General features: G+C 44.5%; 1 protein-coding gene across 1 annotated transcript in view; it reads left to right on the top strand.

The window, feature by feature from the left end:
* CSMD2 (CUB and Sushi multiple domains 2) overlaps positions 1–19,097 on the top strand; it is a 933,956-nt gene that overhangs the window by 504,506 nt on the left and 410,353 nt on the right. Inside the window, 3 exon segments of the mRNA XM_006862126.1 lie at positions 7,534–7,611; positions 12,579–12,666; positions 13,311–13,435. Coding sequence (XP_006862188.1) covers positions 7,534–7,611; positions 12,579–12,666; positions 13,311–13,435 — 291 coding nt within the window.

Consider the following 19,097-nt stretch of genomic DNA (forward strand, 5'->3'; position numbering starts at 1 on the left):
AAACCCTATACAGGGTCGCTATGAGTTGGAACCGACTCCACGGCACATAACCACCACCACCACCAGCAGCACCTAGAAAGAAAGGCTTGACATGCTACTTCCCCAAAATCATCCAGTGAAGATCCCATGGAGCACAGTTCTGCTCTGACGCACATGTGGCTACCATGAGTCAGAATTGATTCAACAGCACTAGTTTGGGGGTTTGAATCATTAAGAAGGCTGATGAGTATAAAGCATTATACCTTTGGAATTATGGAATTCTGGTTCTAGCGTTCTTTGTATGCTATTTGGCAAAGTCCTGGTGAGCTGTAGACTGGACTTATAGTGACAGGGTCAAGGCCAGTTCAACCCAACTGTCATTCCACCTGAGCCAGGAACCATCCTCTAGTGACCTCAAGGACTTAGCTTCCCCCTGCTGACAACATGCTCAGCTTCGGCACATCTGTTCAGGTTATTTGTTGACACATGGAAGACCCACCTCTCCTCCCTGAGTCTCCAAATACTGAATCTGTAAAGCCTGGCTTATGCGCCACTGTCTTGATTAAGCCCACATTGGTGTCCCCAGTCCCTTCATTTGATACTATTTATTGAACAATGTGCCTCTGTCTGTTAGTTCGTCTTACTGTGGTGCCTTGGATGTTGCTATGATGCTAGAAGCAATGCCAACAGTGTTCCATATATACCAGCAGTGGAACTTCCAGACTAAGACAGACTAGGAGAAAGGGGCTGAAGATCTACCTCCAAAAATTATGAGTATGGATGTTTTGGTTGGAGTCCTAGTATGATGCTGTAGGACAAGTACTGGACTGCAAGGTCAGTTTGAACTGCAAGGTTGGTGATTCAGACTCACCAGTCACTCCTCAGAAACCCTATACAGGCTTGCTGTGAGTTGGAACTGACTCGGCGACACTTAACAACAATAACATGATTTAGTTGCTGTTAGGTGCTATCAAGTCAATTCTGATTCATAGTGAACCTATGGACCACAGAACAAAGTACTGCCTGGTCCACACCATCTTCATAATTGCTGTTACATTTGAGCCCACTGTTCTACCCACTGTGTCACTCCATCTTGTTGAGGATCTTCCTTTTTTTTGATGACCCTCTACTTCACAAGGTAGTCTTGGTATGACACTGTGGGTTAATGCACTAGACTGCAATGTCGGTTTGAAGCTCAAGGTCGGCAGTTGAAGCTCACCAGCTGCTCTTAGGAAACCTGATACAGGGTCGCTATGAGTTAGAACCAACTGATGGCACTTAACAACAACTACTTCTCTTAAGACTGGTGTCTCCTGATAATATGTCCAAAGCATATGAGATGGAGTCTCTCACTTCTAAGGAGCATTCTGGCTGTACCTCTTTCCTGACAGATTTGTTTGTTCTTCTGTTGGTCCATGGTGCTTTCAAACATTGTGGCTTGGATCAGGCTCACCTTAGTCCTCAAAGTGTTATCTTTGCTTTTTAATATTTTAAAGAGTTCTTGTGCAGTAGATACGCTCAATGCCAATGAAATTCCTGACAACTTCAAACTTTTCTGTGTTTATCATGATGTTATTTATTGATCCACTTGTAAGGATTTCTGTTTTCTTTACACTAAGTTGTAATCCATACTGATGGTGGTGGCTATGTACCATGGAGTTGGTTCCAACTCATAGCAAACCCATATAGCATTTCCAAGGCTGTAAATCTTTACAAGAGCAGAAAGCCTCATCTTTCTCCCATTGAAACCACTGGTAGTTTCGAACTGCTGACCATGATATAAGCAGCCTGACTTGTAACCACTACACTAAAAGAGCTCCTTGTAATCCACACTAAAGACTATGTATTTTTTTCTTCATTATTAAGTGCTTTAGCAAGCAAGGTTGTATCATCTGCATATCATAGATTGTTAATGAGTCTTCCTCCAACTCTGATGTCACATTCCTCTTCATACAGTCCAGCTTCTTGGATTATTTCCTCAATATAAAGACTGAACAAATATGATGAAAGGATACAATCCTGGTACACACCTTTCCTGATTTTAAACAAATTCAGTATCCTCTTATTCTGTCTGAGAAACTGCCTCTTGGTCTATATACAAATTTTACATGAACACAAGTAAGCATTCTGGAATTCCCATTCTTTGAATGTTATCCATGCATATTTCGTTATGATCCACACAGTCAAATGCCTTTGCATAGTCAATAAAACACGATCTTCCTTCAGCCAAGATTCATGTGATGTCATCAGTGATATTCCTTGCTTTATATCCTCTTCTAATCAGGCCTGAATTTCTGGCAGCCCCGTCTCCATGTACTGCTGTAACCATTTTTAAATTATCTTCAGCAAAATTTTACTTGTGTGTGATATAAATGATATTTTAGCCTGATAATTTCAACATTCTCTTGAATCACCTTTCTTAGGAATGGACACAAATATGGATCTCTTGTAGTTGGTTGGCCAAATAGCTGTCATCAAAATTTCTTGACATAGACAAGTGAGTGCTTCCAGTGTTGTATCAGTTCATTGAAATATTTCAATTCATATTCCATCAGTTCCTGGAGACTTGGTTGTTGCTAATGGCTTCAGTGAAACTTGAGCTTCTTCCTTTAATGACATTGGTTCTCGATCAGATGCTACCACCTAAAATGGTTAGACGTGATCAATTCTTTTTTGATACAGAGCCTCTGTGTATTCCTTCCATTTATTACATCATTTATTATTTTGCCCATCTCTTTCGCCAATCTGTAATGCCATCAAATTTCCTCCAATTCATAGCAACTCTGTATAGGATTCCCTAGAAGCAGTTGATGGATTTGAACTGCCAACTTGTGGCTAGCAGTTCAGTGCTTATCCGACAGAATCCCTGAGGCTTGAATTTTTTCTTCAGTTCTTTCAGTTTGAGAAACACTGAGCACATTCTTTTCTTTTAGTTTTCTAACTACTGGTCTTTGCACATTTCCTTATAATACTTCATCTTCTCAAACTGTCCTTAGAAAATTTCTGTTTTGCTCTTTTGTTTCATTATTTCTTCCATTTGCTTTAGTTACTCTGTCTACATTCAAAAGTAGGTTTCAGCATCTCTTCTGACAACTACTTTGGTCTGTTCTTTCCTTTTGTCTTTTTAATGCCCTATTTCTTTTTCATGCATGATGTCTTTGATGTCATCCCACACCTCATCTTGTCTTCAGTAATTAGTGTCTCGTGCATCAAATCTGTTCTTACAATGGTCTGTAAATTCAGATGTGATCATGACAAACTATATATGCCATTGTGAAGAATGGGTATTCCAGAACACTTAATTGTGCTCTTGAGGAACCTGTACGGAGACCAAGAGGCAGTTGTTTGAACAAAACAAGGGAATACCGAGTGGTTTAAAATCAGGAAAGGTGTGTACTAAGGCTGTATCCATTTACCATAGAAGCTGGATTATATGAAGAAGAACATAGCAGGACTGGAGGAAGACTCATTAACAGCCTGCATTATACAGATTATACAACTTTGGTTGCTGGAAGCAAAAATGATTTAAAATACTTACTGATGAAGATCAAAGATCGCAGCCTCTAGTATGGACTGCACCTCACTGTAAAGAAGACAAAAATCCTCACAACTGAACCAATAAATGGAGAAAAGATCAAGGTTAAAAAAGACTTCATTTTGCTTGAATCCACAGTCTACTCTCAAGGAAGCAGCAGTCAAGAAATCAAACAACATATTGCATTAGGCAAATTTGTTGCACAAGACCTCTTTAAAGTGTTCAAGAGGACTAAAGTGCTCCTGACTCAAGCCATAGTATTTTCAATTAACTCATATATATATATATGAAAATTGAACAATCACTAAGGAAATTGATGCATTTGAGTTATGTTGTTGGGGAAGAATATTAAATGTACCATCAACTGCCAGAAGAACGAATAAATCTGTCTTAGAAGAAGCACAGCCAGAATGTTCTTAGAAGCAAGGATGGCAAGACTTCACCTCTCATAATTGAAACATGTTATCAGTAAGGACCGGCTCCTACAGAAAGACATCAGCAAAAAAGAGGAAGGCACATAACGAGATACAATGGTACCGTGACAGCAACAATGGGCTCAACGTAACGATTGTGAGGCTGGCTCAGGACCGGGCAATGTTTGATCCTATGTGTTGAAACCGATTCGATGACACCTAACAACAATATTCAAGAGTATATTTTAGTTCTTGTAGACTTGGTTTGGTTTTCTTCAGCTTCAGCTTAAACTTTCATATGAGCAATTGATGTTCTCTTCCGCACTCAGCTCCTGTCCTTGTTTTGACAGATGATATGGAGCTCCTCCATCATCTCTTCTCACAGATGTAGTCAATTTGATTCCTGTGTATTCCATCTGGCATGTATAGTCACTGTTTATGTTGTTGAAAAAGTACTCGCGATGAATAATTTATCCGTCTGGCAAAATTCTGTCACGTAATCTCTAGCCTTATTTCTATCACCAAGGCCATATTTTCTACCTATAGATCCCTCCTCTTTGTTTCCAGCTTTCACATTCCAATTACCAGTAATTTTACCCATGCATTTTGATTGCAGTTTGATAAAGTTGCAGACTGAAGAATTTGGTAGAATTCTTCGGTTTCTCTACCATTGGTTTTAGTGGTTGGTGTGTACATTTGAATAATAGTCATATCAACTGGTCTTCCCTCGCAAGAAGTATTAACAAGGAATGTAGGTATTATCCTATCACAGGTAGTGTTGCATTTCAAGGCAGATCTTGAAATTTTCTTTTTGACAATGAATGCGATGTCATTCCTCTTGAATTTGTCATTCGAGCATAGTAAACCATATGATTGTCCAATTTAAAATGGCCAATACCTGCACATTTCAGTTCACTAATGCCTAGGATATTCATCTTTTTGTGTTCCATTTCATTTTGACAGTTTCCAATGATCTTAGATTATACTTTGTACATTCCACGATCTGATTATCAAGGGATGTTTGTAACTGTTTCTTCTCATTTTGAGTCGTGCCCCAGCAGCAAATGAAGATTCTGAAAAGTTGACTCCTTCTATATCATTATGGTCAAATGTACTTTGGGGAGTCAGTTCTTCCTCAGTCATATTTTGAGTGCCTCCTAACCTGAGGGGCTCGTCTTCTGACACTGTATTAGACAACATTTCACTGCTATTTACAAGGTTTTTAGAGGCTGATCCCTCAGCAGTGAATGGCTTTCACTTTCTTCCCAGTCTGTTGTTAATCTGGAAGTTCCCCTAAAACCTGTCCTCCATGGGTGGTGCCCCTGCTGGTGTTTGCAGCACCAGTGGTATGGCCTGCAGCAACACAGCAACATACAAGCCACCACAATAGGACAAACTGACAGACATGTGGGGATGGAAATGGATAGTATTGAGCGAAACAAATACTTACGAAAACCTTATGGATAGCAAGAGAACATGGTCCAGTATAGTGCTGGAAGATAAGCCCCTCATAGGTTTATGTGCACTTATAGATAACATTTGAGCTGAGTAAGGTATACGGCAATTAATGTTAGTCCTCCCTCTTGCTGTTCAAATTCTCCTTTCTTCACACTTGTTCTACACTCCCTCACTTTAGGGGTGTTAGACTTGTTTCTCCTGCAAGAGGGTGAGCTGCCAACCATAGGATGGGACACTGCCTAGTGTGTCAGCTTCCCACACAGTTCCAAGGCAGTGAGTGGTACTCACAAAGTAGAGACCTGTTGTTTGACTGATGAAACACTGGTCTTCATTCATTCATTCAGCAAGTATTATTTGAACAAATACAAGGCATCGGGCCATGCCGTAACAGAGGTGACTAAGGGAAAGATCCCTGCAGCCCAGTGGGGGACTCAGTCATAACACGATGAGTGTGTAGGGTGATGATGCAGGGAACTCTGGTAGGATCCGAGCTGTGCTAATGTGTAAGAGTTTGGCCCTGGTGGCAGGTGAGGCAGCAAGGGTCTTGAGGCAGTAGTAACACTCAGAATTGAGTGGGAGACTGAGAAGAACAGTCTTTTTAGAACAGTTCCTAGCAGCAAACAGGGAAGGATCAGGAAAAGATGGGCACAGTGAGTTGGTCAGTTCCAGAGCTCCTGGAAGGTACATCATATATGGAAACTAGAATAGCTCTTATCATTTCAGATCTCTCCTTCCCATGAGGGCAAGAGCCCTAATGAACATTAGCATATCAGTTGGCCATTATCACAAAAATGCTACGTAAAAACTTGTTGTTTTGTTGTTAAGTCCCATCAAATTGGTTCCAACTATAGTGAGGAGCAGCTGGTAAGTTTGAACCTCCAACCTTGTGGTTCAAACCAATCTTGTGGTTCAGTATTTATCCTGTAGCACCATACCAGGACCCCATATGAAAACTTGTTGTTGTTAAGTGCCATCGAGTTGTTTCCAACCCATAGTGACCCTATATAGGGTTTCCGAGGAGCAGCTGTTGAGCTTGAACTGCCAACTTGGCAGTTCAAATGGCTTTGCAGTCGGCGCATTCATCCACAGTGCCACACCAGGGCTCCATATGAAAACTTAGTGATTTAAAAAAGGCAGTTCTCAGAGATGTGAAGGTCAGGTGAGAACCAGCTTATGTGTCTGGGTAGGTTGCTCGATGTAGGCTAGTCTCAACTAGACTGATTGGTTCTGCTCCATATATCTTTCTGTCCTCCTGGGAACAGTCATGTCTGCTCGCAATGATAGCACAGATGCAAGAGGTCCTTTTCAAGCCTTTGGACATGTGGCTGCCTCCAACGTATCAGTGTGGACAAACACAAAGTCAAGGGGAGGGACAAAACACTCCATGTCTTTAATGAAAGGAACTACAAAGTCACATTGCAAAGGATGTAGATACAAGGAGGGGTGAAAACTTGAGCCATACTCCAATCTAGCACACCTGGTCAAGGCTGGTTCAGGAATTGGGTGGGGATGAGTCTGCAGGGGAGACCTAAGTGGTGTAAATAGTTAAGGTGTCTCAGAAACAATTAAGGCACCTCAGAAACAATTAAGGAACCTCTAAAATAGTTAAGGTGCCCCAGAAACAGTTAAGGTGCCCCAGAAATGGTTAAGGTGCCTCCAAAATGGTTAAGATGCTTCAGAAATGATTAAGGAGCCAGGTGATTCACATTTGAAAAATTCAGCCACTGGAAACCTTATGGGCCTAGTTCTGTCCTGACACACATGAGGTCACCATGAGTCTGAACAGACTCGTCAACAACAGGTTTCCTGGAAAATCTGCAAGGGACAACTACAGACAGTAGGCTGCACAGCTGCACATGTTAAAGGCTCAGTAGATGTTTGCTGAGGAGAACATAGAATTCAGCCATTTCAACGAAGTCTCAGGCATCTGTGAAGGGACCACCTAATCTGCCTACCCCAGCGGGCAAGCTTGATGGCAGCCCTTCCTGAATGTCTGAGACCATGATGGATGTGGACTCTACCCTCCGCATGTCCCTGCCCAGAGGAGCTCCATGGAGTCTCCCAAACCAAGAGTGGAGTCATCTAGAGGTCCCCTGTCCCTGGTCACAAGCAACATGTGAAATTGTGTTTCCTCTACCTCCTCTCTAGTCAAGAAGCAAATCGAGTTGAAGTCCCGAGGCGTGAAGCTGATGCCCAGCAAAGATAACAACCAGAAGACGTCTGTGTGTAAGTGTCTGCCTGCTGCCTGCCGGGCCTCTCGCTAGAGGTCCGCTCCCCACCGGTACTGAGGCCGCTGGGAGACCAGATGATGCTGTAATGAGTTCCCACCATCCGGGGTTCAGTGTGTGGGCGGGCTGACCTGGAGGCCCTGCAGCCCTGGGGCCTGTCTGTTCTGCCTTCCCCTGCTCCTCCCATTTCCTTCCTTTTCCTCTTTTCTCCCTCACTTCCCATTCTAGCTGCAGTCCAGGGAGTCATTACTCTACATTTCTCTCTTTATTTTTCCTTTTGAATCACTTTCACCTGCTCAGACAGTGTGCTCCTCTTCTAGGAGCCCCTTGGGCTATGATCTTGGGGGTTTCAGCACCCCAGTCCAACTTCCCAAGGCCTGATTGGGAAGGGGAGGGAAGGGAAGGGAAGGAAATTTCCTTTTCAGGGCCTTGTCACCTCCTCCAGGCTCCCTGGACCTGGGTTGGCAAAGAGAAGGGGACTAGCCTGGTGATGGGGCAGTACCGGGGCTCTTGGTTTGGGCATGGGAAGATTACATCTATAGGAATGCATTCCTGCTGCTGCTGTTCTGAAGCTTAAGTGGGTTCAGTGCTAGGGAATAGTTTGGAATATCACCTCAGAGGCGCCTAGTGGGAGCTTGTGCTAAGCGACATAAAGGAGTTTGCGGGTTTCTGGCCACCCTAGAGGGTTGCACCTCAAAGCAGAGTACATTTTCCAAGAAATGCTGTTTTCATTCTGGAATGGGGAATGCAGGAGCCTTCTTTAGTGCCCAAATGGCTGGTCTTCCCTGCTCCTTCCCTTCCTTAACCCTTCTTGTTCCCCACCCTCACCCCTCCACACACACACATTCCTTCTCCCTCTTTCTGTCTTTCTGTCCATCTCTCCTCTGACCCTCTCTGCTCTTTTCTTTCTCTCTCTGCTCCTCTGTCTGTGCCTGACTCACTCCCCCCAACCTGGCTCCCATCTCTCCTTTTGTTACAGTAACCACATTGAGCAGAATCAGAGGAGAGCTCCCACTTGTGGTCCCAGAGCTCTGGGCAGATGTGTGTGAAGGGACTGGGCTTGCCAAAGAGGTAGCTTGGTCCAGAGGCCCCTACTGAACTGAGACTGGGGGTGGGGACTTTCTCTGATTTTTTTGTGTCATCCAGTTAGAGGTGAAGCACCATTGTCAAGCAGGTACATCTGGGCACCAATGTGGCTCTCATCCCACCCTCAGGAGGCTGGATGGCCAAGGGCTTCTGTGCTTTGCTGAGGGACAGAACATAAAGCCTGTGAGAGCTAAGGGTTAGGCCAGGAATCTACAGAAAAGTGAGAGCCATGGCCTGGGTCTCACTGTCTCTTTCTGTCTATAGTCACAAGAGACCAGATGAACTCAGGCAGGTGTGGCTTCATTTCAGAGTTGTTACAGAGCCAAACAAACCTTAAGGAAACAGCCCTGATGTAGGAGGCGGAGTTTTGATCCCAGCTGTACCTTCAGGTAGCACCATTCTTCCAGACACTAACCTGTCAGTTTCACCTCTGTAGAATGCAAATCTCTCTACCCTCCCTTCCTTCCAAGGGAAGCTGTAAAGTCTAACATGGGCCTTCTTGGCATATGAAGTTTGGTTTCATTTTTCTGGGGAGGGGGACCATGGTTTTCATTAGCTGCTCAGAGATGCCCAACGTCCAAAACTCCCCCCAGAAAGGTGAAGAAACAGGAGCGTAATGAAATAACGCAAGAATTCTTTGGGGAAAAAATTACAGCTCTTTACCAACAAGGCGCACTGGTCTCCACTGTAACCTTTGTCCAGAGAGAAATGGGTGTGTGACTCAGGTGGCCACATTTCTGCAGATTTCTGGCCCTCTGAATTCTGGCTGTATTTCCTGTGGACAAGTGTCCTGAACTTCAGGAAGGAGTGGACCACTTGAGTGTCTCCTTATCCCTATTCGCTGTCATCACCAGATTGCCCCTGAGTACTTTGAATCCCCGTGGCCACTGGGTCTGACCACCCATGTGCCTTTAGATAGAAGTCATCGTCTGTCTGAACATGTTTTGGTTATTTCTTCACTCTAGGGGCTCTTCCTCTTCAGCCAATAGCAAATTAATGCTATAAGCACAAGTCACTGGTTTTGAATAGGTAGTGGAAGCTGGAGTGAAGGAAGGGAAGGGGGAAACCCTTTTGCATACATAATTTAGACAGTAAGCTGTTCGCCGAGGTTTAAGTTTGATTGTTCCTGGGGAACCTTGTAAGTCCACGGGGGAATGTCGGTGCCTGCTCAGTCCTTCACCAGGACAGGCACTGGGCATGTGAGCTGCATCACCGGTGGCGTTGGTTAACACCCATCCTGGAGGCAGCTGAGCCTCATTGTGGTCTGGCTGATGAAAGGGGAAACAAAAGGGTCTGCTCTGTGGGACAAGGAGCTGTGTTTAGTGGATGGGCTTTGCCATGGTCCATTCTAGTCCAGCCCATCCTCATCGGTCAGCCGTTTGTTCTGTCTGCTTACTGGGTGGTGTTATTACCGAACAAGAAGCCAAAAGAAGAGGGTAGAACATTACTCTGTATCCTCAATGTGCTACAAGAGGCTGTATGACTCCCACGTGGTCATCGCCAGGGTTGTTGGGATGGGTATGGTAACTGGGTAACAGGCTTAAGCTTGGAAATTGGCAGTAAGGCTGGATCACCATTGGGGCTAGAAGAGGGACTGGCTTCCAGCCACCAACTCATAAACCAGCAGCTGCAGCTCAGAACTGTCCTTCCCTTAGAGTAGAACCTCCTCTCGCCATTACCATGCATCTCTTCAAGGTCCCCGCTTACCTTCTTCGTGGAATATTGCCTTCCCGTTATTTGTAAGTCACAGGCTCAAAGGAAGCAGGATGTGAGCTTGCTCTGCTTTGTGAGACAGCAAACAGCACTTCCACCGTACTTCCTGGCCAGAAGGGTCCTGGACTAGTGGGAACAGTGGCTTCGTGAGGTAGGATTGGGAAATGTTTGGCAAGGATGAAGGTAGGGGCAAAGTGTCTAGAAAGAGAGGCTACCAATGAGGCCTCAAGCTCATTACTACACAACCAAGAGGCCACCTCATATCTGTCATGAACATCTGGTCTGTCCAAATCCCCAGGTTTCCTTGGTCAACTATGCCTGGGGCTACCTGGAGATTGAACGTGGTCTACACCGTGAGCTCCTCACTCAGTGACTCTCAGATGGAACTCCCCACCTTCCTTGTTTCCATTGGACCACCTGCATTCTCACAGCTATTCCTCCTCCTCTCCTCAATGCTCAAGTCTTCCACCAACCCTGGTGAATCTTTCTTTGCCATGTTGCCCATATTCATTGCCCAGGCTCTTGTTCTTTACCTGGACAATCACAACACTTCGTAACATGTCTCCCAGTCACTGGCCTCCTCCTTAGCAGTTCAGATATTACCATGCCATTCTCCGGCTCAGAACTCTCCAATGGCTCCCCATTGTGTTCACGATCAGACTGGAACCTCTTCTTAGTCTGACTTCTGAAGCCACACCTTCCATGCTTCCTTGTCACACGTCCCCCTCCCTCCTACTCTGGCTACAATATGTAACACCCAGTTCTGTGTCCATGCTTCCCACCCTACCTTCCCAGCACCCAGTCCCATTTCTCTGCCTGAAATGCCATTCCATTGTTGCTAAGTGTCCAAATCCTAGTGTTTGCAAGGGCCATCCAATGCCCTCTTCACAAGGTATTCAGGACCTGTTCTTCCTCTGAACATCCCTGTGGCTGCGTCTTTCTTTTAACACATAATGTCCCACATCTTGGTCCAGCACTCCATGGTCACATTTCATGTTCTCACTCACCGGGGAGTTCCTTGAGGACAGTGACCATATCGAATTGTCTTTGACTTCTCCTGTGGCAACCAACATAGGGCCTTGTACACAGTAGGTGTTCAGTGAATGTCTGTTGCGTACCCATGAGTGAGTGAGTGAGTGAGTGATGGAGTTCTTTGCTCATATTATAGAATATTGAATGGGGAGGTAAATGAACAAACTCGGCAACCTTGCTCCAAAGTCTTTTATCCTTCATCCCGAGGTTTCTGTTGGACTGCTGGTGAGTCTTTGAACAGAACTCTTCTCACCAAGCTGTCTTCTCAGTCCCAGCCTCTAGTCACCCCCAAAGCCAGAAATTCAAAGGTGTGAGTGAATTACAGTCCCACCAGCAGGATGCATCCCAAGAACAATGAACAGGCAGGGGTGGGAGGGCTTTCCCCTACCCTTTCAACTGTGGACAGGAGAAAACTGTGTGCTTCCCGTCGCTCTCTGGCAAAGCTTCCCCGGTAGTCAAGATGGCTATGCTTTATGGTTTTGGTAAATAGGACTCTGGTGTTGGCAGAGGGTCAGAATGTCTTACCACCTGTCCATGGCGCCTTGGCCGGTGACATCAGCTGGGAGGTGTGCTGGTTACTACTCACTGTGGCATGAGAAGCGTCTGAAGGGAAGAGGTTTCTCAGCAGAAATATCTATGTTTGAGCCAAACTCCTCAACTTGAACCTCACACTGCAGCTTTCTCATGCATTCTTTACCGTTTCTGATCACACATCCACCTTTTGTTTAACTTCCTTTGAGTCATTTCTCCATTTGGGGCTGGGGTTGGGGGGCTCATCTCATCTAGAGTCACCGTCCCCAGTTCTGAAGCACAGGGTGGGGAGGCCATGGGCTGGGGATGGGGGCACTGGTGTGGGATGAGGGCACCAGGTGGTTTGTTGGTGTGGGGGTGCCTGCCTCTGAGCCCACAAGCTCTTGATGAATTTCACTTGGAATTGGCTCACCAAGAAATTTGTCAAAAGGTGCCCCCACATTACACACTCAGGAAATCCCAGCTCAATAGCCCCAGCAGCCTCAGGAGGCCCCTGTGGAGAGGCCCCTGTGTCTCTGTGTCCACCTCCCACCTGAGAGGCTGCCCCAGCTGGTGCCTGCCTCTGACTATCCATATCTGTGCGTGCTGTTTTTTGCCTTGTAGTAACTCAGGTTGGTGTGTCCCAAGGGCATAATATGTGTCCAGATCCTGGCATACCCGAAAGGGGCAAAAGACTAGGCTCGGATTTCAGGTAAGATTTGTTTGGGAACCTTCCGATTGCATGAAAGGTGGGGTGGCCTGACTGGGTGAAGGCGGGGCCTGATCTTCCTGGTAGTGGAGTGGACACAGGAACAGACACTGTATGGGAATGGCCTTTGGCTTTTGAATGTTCTTCCCTGGTGTCTAGTCTATGCCTGAAGGAGAGGGCCAATGTAGCCTGGCAGACCCATGGTACAAAGGGCTGCCTTCATCAATAATGACACATCAGCAGGCAGCCCACACCACTAATAAGCTGGAGCCCTGAAATGGTGCATTTTTGCAAAGTTTCTAACTATCAAGACATCTTCCTATAATCCTCCATTTTCATTAAAGTTTATGGGTGTCATCCATCCACTCTTAGCTGCCCTGATTGATACTTATCTCAGAGGATTGCTGTTTTGCTCACAAAGTCACCTTTTAACTCAATCCTAAAACCATTAAATTGTCCAAAAAAGGAAGATGAAGAGCAGATGTTCCAATGGGGATTTTAAGTGTTAAAACAGTGAAGTAGTATTTAAGGGCCAGAAGAAGAAATAAAGTTCATGGGGGTACTTCTTTGTGTAACCAGAAAGGACACCGTGTGGGCTTGGCAAGGCCCAGGGGTTATTACACTCACAGACATGCTTTGTCTCCCAGGTTAGGATCCAGCGTCCAGTTCACCTGCAACGAGGGCTATGACCTCCAAGGGTCCAAGCGGATCACCTGCATGAAAGTGAGCGACATGTTTGCAGCCTGGAGTGATCACAGGCCAGTCTGCCGAGGTGAGGGTGCCTCAGCAAAGGGATGTTGACCAGAAAGCTGGACTGGGCATGGAGGAGTGGAGGATAGAGTCTAGCTCCCTGTACCATGAGACCCAGGCTCTCAGATAGACTGAGCTCACTTTACTCCCTGTTCCTTGCTGACCCTGGGTCTTGGTTATTATATTGATTTACTAAATTAATTTAGCATTTCCTCTCAGGGCCGATTTCTATCAGAAGATATAGAGGCGGGGAGGACAGACATAGTCCCCATCTGGCATGGACCAACAGGAGAGGCACATATTAAGCATGGCCTCAGCTCTTTACATAAAGATGTCACAATGATACTTAGATAGGAAGGGAAGTCACTTTTCAGACCATCACTTTGAATCTTCTATGAAAACACACAGAAATTCCAAAGTGTCTTCTCCCTTAGTGCCCTTGGTCCCTTCTGCACTCTGCAATAAACAGACTTGCCATTTCTGCTGGAAGAATGCTGTACTCTTAATTAAGCTACTTGGCAGTGGCTTGGACCATGAGATCAAATAGACTCCTGAGTGGGATTGTTTTTAATCTTCACTTGGCCAACTCACGGGTCCTGCAACCCATCTTCCCAGGTGTCACGTAGACCAAGCCTAAATTGGCTTAGCCTCTACTGCCCCCAAATAATCTGAGAAGATCAGATCTGAGTGTTTGCCTTCATTGAGACAGGACAGCAGCTGCTGCTATGGTAGAGAAGTCCCTGACACCCCTCCCCTCCAAGGTCAAGGGCAAAAAGAGTTCTTGAGCAATAGACATTAGTGCCCTTGCATATATCTTTTCCCTTCCCTGCCTTACACATATGATCAAGGCACAGTGGGTTTTTTAGCTCAAGAGGAATCATTTTTAAACAAAGCCAATGGGTGACTTTTTGAGTGGCCCTTTGGAAGAGAAAACATTTGGGCAACTCTAAAGGTACCTTTGAGTCTTTCTTGTCTAAAAAGGAGGTTCTTTGCCTAGCCCCTGGCATGTGCACCAAGATGAAATCCACACAGCATGAGAGGGTCTGGGAAAAAGAACTTTAAAGGCATTATTGCGTTAAAGAACAAAGTTTGAACTAAGACCCACCTCATTTAAAAAAAAAAAAAAAAAGTGTTATGTTATCTGGAAGAGTCATGAAAATATCTTTCAAATAAGCCTTAAATGTTTCAATCCTCACTCAACTTTGAGGTGACATGATGATGACCATTTAAACTGTGTTTTGTTTTTTTTGGTTTTGCTGATTTTTGCTGTATTATTTTAAGGACTTGGTATAGCTACCATTAAGGAGCTCTGGTAGCGTAGTGGTTACGAATCGGGCTGCGAACCTTAAGGCCAGCAGTTCGAAACTACCAGCCGCTCCGCGGGAGAAAGATGAAGCGTTCTGCTCCTGTAAAGATTTACAGCCTCGGAAACCCTGTACAGGGTCGCTGTGGGTCGGAACCGACTCGACGGCACTAAACAACAACAACAAACAACATAGCTACCATTTAAAAAAAAAAAAATCAAAAGAATTATTCTTGAGTAAATTCTCAGGCTTGCTCAACTAGCCATGGTCAGCTGGGCAGATTATTGGTTTTCCCTGAGCCTATTTCCTTACCTGTAAATACAGATAGCAGCACTGCCTCACAGTGTTGTGTTGAATGTGAAGGTCAAATGGAGTTGTAGATCTGAGAACACTTAATGACTTGGGAAGTACTAGATAGGAAAGTAAATATATACATGCTAGAATATAAGCTCTGTAGAGCAAGGACTTTTGTTCATTGGCTCAAGAATAGGAACCCAATATCATCTGCTCAATGAATGACTGTATGAATGAATGATTGAGTAGTATACCACTTCAATTCTACAGAGTCAAGACACCAGCTATGTGCTAAAGCATAGAATCACGAGAAAGGTTCCTTTGCCAATATTTAATTTCAAAATCCCTTTTGAGAAGTCAGAAAAACAATGCCTTCAGGTGGCAGACATTGGAAGAAAGTGTTCTCTCAGTGCTGGTGGCTGTTTACAGGAATGTGCGCAGGGTGGGGAAGAACTACATAGTTGAGCCATACACCCATCTTTTTCTCCAGACACACCCTGTGCCCTCTTCACAGCACCTCGAGTGATTTTGATCCACTGGGCTCTGGATTCTCACCTGCAGTGTTTCACTAAGCACCAAGCTGAGCTTTTTCACACCCATTATCTCATTTGACCCTCTGCCTTCATGAAAGCAAAGCAAAACAGGGTGCGGTCCATTAAGGTCCTACTCGTGTGTCAGAGTAGAACTGGGCATCACCGAAGGGTTTTCAGTGGCTGATTTTTCAGACGTCAATCACCAAGCCTTTCTTTCCAGGCACTTCTGGGTACAGTCAAGCCTCCAGTGAGCAGCCGAGTAGGTTAACCCTCTGCCACTATGAAGCAGAGGGAAAACCATGAACCAGGAAGTACTGGGTTCATTTTAAATCCAAGTACCAGCACTTTGACCTAGGTGTGTGAGGGCCAGAATCTTTACCTCTCTGAATTTCTTTTCTTTTCCTGCTAAAAAACAGAGATAATAAAACATTTATTTGCTGGCATCACTGCAAGGCTAGAAGACACAACGGACTTGATAGCCCTCAATTAGAAATGATCCCAGTGTGTCTGCCAGACTTAGTGAGCACGTTTCATTTAAATTGTTGAGCACTGGTGGGGTGTCGCTTGCTCAAGTTCCAAAGCAAAACCTTAGCCTCTGGTCACTTGGGATTCTTTCAGGAGCCTGTCTCCTCAGTGTTGGGTCCAATTGGAATCCCAGTGAACAGTTAGAGAGTCCCACAGACTTGGATCTGTCAACACTGCTGCTTGTTATCTTGGTGACACTGGGTGGGCTCCTTCACAGTTTTGAACCACAAGGTCTTCATCTATGAAATGGGGAGAATAAACCCTACACTGCCTAGAGACTGAAATTTAGACAAGTCAAATTATCTCAAGTGGAGAGTAAATTCTCAGCACAGACTAGCCTCCTGCCTTTTTGTCCTCTCCTTTCCTCTTCCATAAGCCATTGTGAGGGAGAAAGAAAGGAAGCCAAGGCTCTTGGGGTTGGTCTTGAATGGTCTGTCCTAGGCTTCCATGAATGCCAAAGGCTGGCATAGATACCAGATTCAAGGGCTCCTTTGTTTTGTCAGTTTGAATGTTTCTATTTTTATCCCTATCGTCTTTAGTCAGAATTACTATTCTCATTTTGATTTTTAGGAGAGTTTATGTGACCCCCACTTTAAGAGAAAAATAAAAATAAATAAAACTCTTTCCATTCCAAAATAGCGCCACTAAGAAGCAGGTTACCAAAAGATCACACTCTGAAAAGGTTCACTACCATACACAGTGGTGTTATTTTTCATCTAATGCATTTAAAATATGATTTTATTTTAAATATTCATTTTCCACACAATTAATTCTACTAAAACACGGGGTCTGGCAAATAATAGGTTCTCCACAAATGTTTGAAGACCAACTGAATGAATCAGTGATTGAAATGAATGAACAATATGGGCTGTGCCCTCATTTGGGAATTTAAAATTAGATATTCATAGACCTTTCTTTTCTCTTCCTCCTTCCAGGAGAAATAAGCTCCTAATTTAACTCTGAAAAATGTTATCATCCAAAAGAGATTGAGGGCAAACTAAAACACAGCTGAACGAATCCTTTCAGTCCCAGACAGAAACAAGTCATGTAATAGAGGACTTATTGGGCTGACTGTACATCCGGAGCCCAATATTTAAAACTATGTTTTTGTAGATGTCCCCAAAATAAAGCAGGTCTAAGTGGAGCTTGTCTGACTGACTCAGTGGCAGGGAGCTGGGTACTGAACCCTCTTCACTTTTCTCAGCAGTTCCTAAACCACCTCTGAGGAACACCTGGGCTCCAGGGAACACTATTTGTAAACCAACCAGGAGTTCTGGAATTTTACAACCGAATTTTTTTTTTTACCTCTTTCATCCTTTTTGTGATGCTGTGGGCTGTGGGGTGATGAGCCCCATACATAGCAAAGATGGGGTCGCGGGGATCACTTCTGAGGACCTGCAGGTCCACTCTTGTTCCTGGGCCAGATTCCTGTCCAATCTCTAGACAGGCATTCACTCTCAAAAGGATCCCAGTCCTCTCATTCACTCTGGCCTGGTCACCCCAGACCCCCATGTCAGAAGAACTCCAGAGCAGGAGCCCAGGTGTCCCAGAGCCACTCCATGAGAAATCTCTCCTCCTGCCCTCAGGTTCCTCAGCTCTTCCTAAGAGGCCATTTTCCAGGACTTCACTCCAGACTCGAACGTTGGTGCTGAGTGAGGAAAGGGACTGAGCACCCAGCCCCAGATGAACTACTTAAAATAGATAATTAACTCAAAGAGAATTAACGCAAACCACATACAGCTTTCCCTTTGTGGATCAGCCACTATTTTCTGTATCCTTTCTCTTTCCTGCTGTTGAGAATCAAAGCCTTTTGGGTGGATAGAACACTAAACTTGGAAATCAGAAACCAAAGTTCAAGTTCAGATTTCCTTTTAACGAACTATGTGGCACAGGGAAAGTCCCTGAGATTTTCTGTAGAATTGGGGCATAATATGAGAAATCTTGCACTAACTAGGCTGCATTAAATGTCCTAAGGTTTTTATGGCCACTATAGGTAGTTGTCTTCCTTCAAGGTCCCTGGGTTGCTCAAATGCTTACATACTCAGCTACTAATCAAAAAGTTTGTTGTTGTGGTCAACCACTGTTGAGTAGGTTCTGAGAATACAGTGGCTGGTGAGTTTGAACTGCTGACCTTGTGATTAACAGTCCAGTGCTTAACCTGAAGCACTATACCAGGACCCCAATAAAAAAGTTCATGGTTTAACTCTTATTTAAAAGGCCTTTGGAAGAAAGGCCTGGTGAAGTGTTTCCCTAAGGTTACACCTGTTGAATCTTATGGAGTGCAGTTCTGTTCTTACACACATGCGGTTGCCATGAGTAAACATCGACTTGATGGCAAGAACTGGTCTTCATTGTTGGTGGCCTTTACTGGGCCAACTTCCTGGGCCTATCCCTGAAACACAATGTTGTACAGAGTTCTATTTTCATTTTTTCCTCTTTATTTATTCGTCCTAGGTGACACATGGCTGTTCTAGAGTACACCACCCATTTCTCCATCCCTGAGCCCCTTACCCATACGTGCCAATGATAAAGCTCCCATGTACTAAAACTATTTATATTATCTAAAAAACTGTACGAGGCATTTTTTTCATTATTTCTTTGTGAGGAAAGCAGCAATAACCATATTTTATGCTTAGTTGACACTTGAACTGGTCAGCTATTGGTCCAAGTGTACAAAACTGACCACTAGAGCCAGGTTTCAAATATTTCAAAGATTCTATCCTACTTTGGCTTAATAATTGAACCTGGACATACTTCACAGTTAATATATATTAGATGGAACCATTGAGAAAACAACTTTTAAGTGTCCCTTCTCGTTTTTGTGTAACTTTTAATTTTGATATTTTAATCTCACAGAAAAGTTACAGGAAATGTACCAAGAAATTTCATATACCTTTTGCTCAAATTTAAACAACTACCTTTAAGGTGTTAATGCATGCGGAGGAAGCTGAGAAGGGTGGGTAAGAAAGGTAGGAAGAGACCAGGAGGGACCATGGAAGTCAACAAAGAAACTTCAGTAGGGTCGGAG

Source organism: Chrysochloris asiatica, unplaced genomic scaffold (assembly GCF_000296735.1).
Source record: "Chrysochloris asiatica unplaced genomic scaffold, ChrAsi1.0 scaffold00047, whole genome shotgun sequence".
In the NCBI taxonomy this organism is placed as follows: domain Eukaryota; kingdom Metazoa; phylum Chordata; class Mammalia; order Afrosoricida; family Chrysochloridae; genus Chrysochloris; species Chrysochloris asiatica.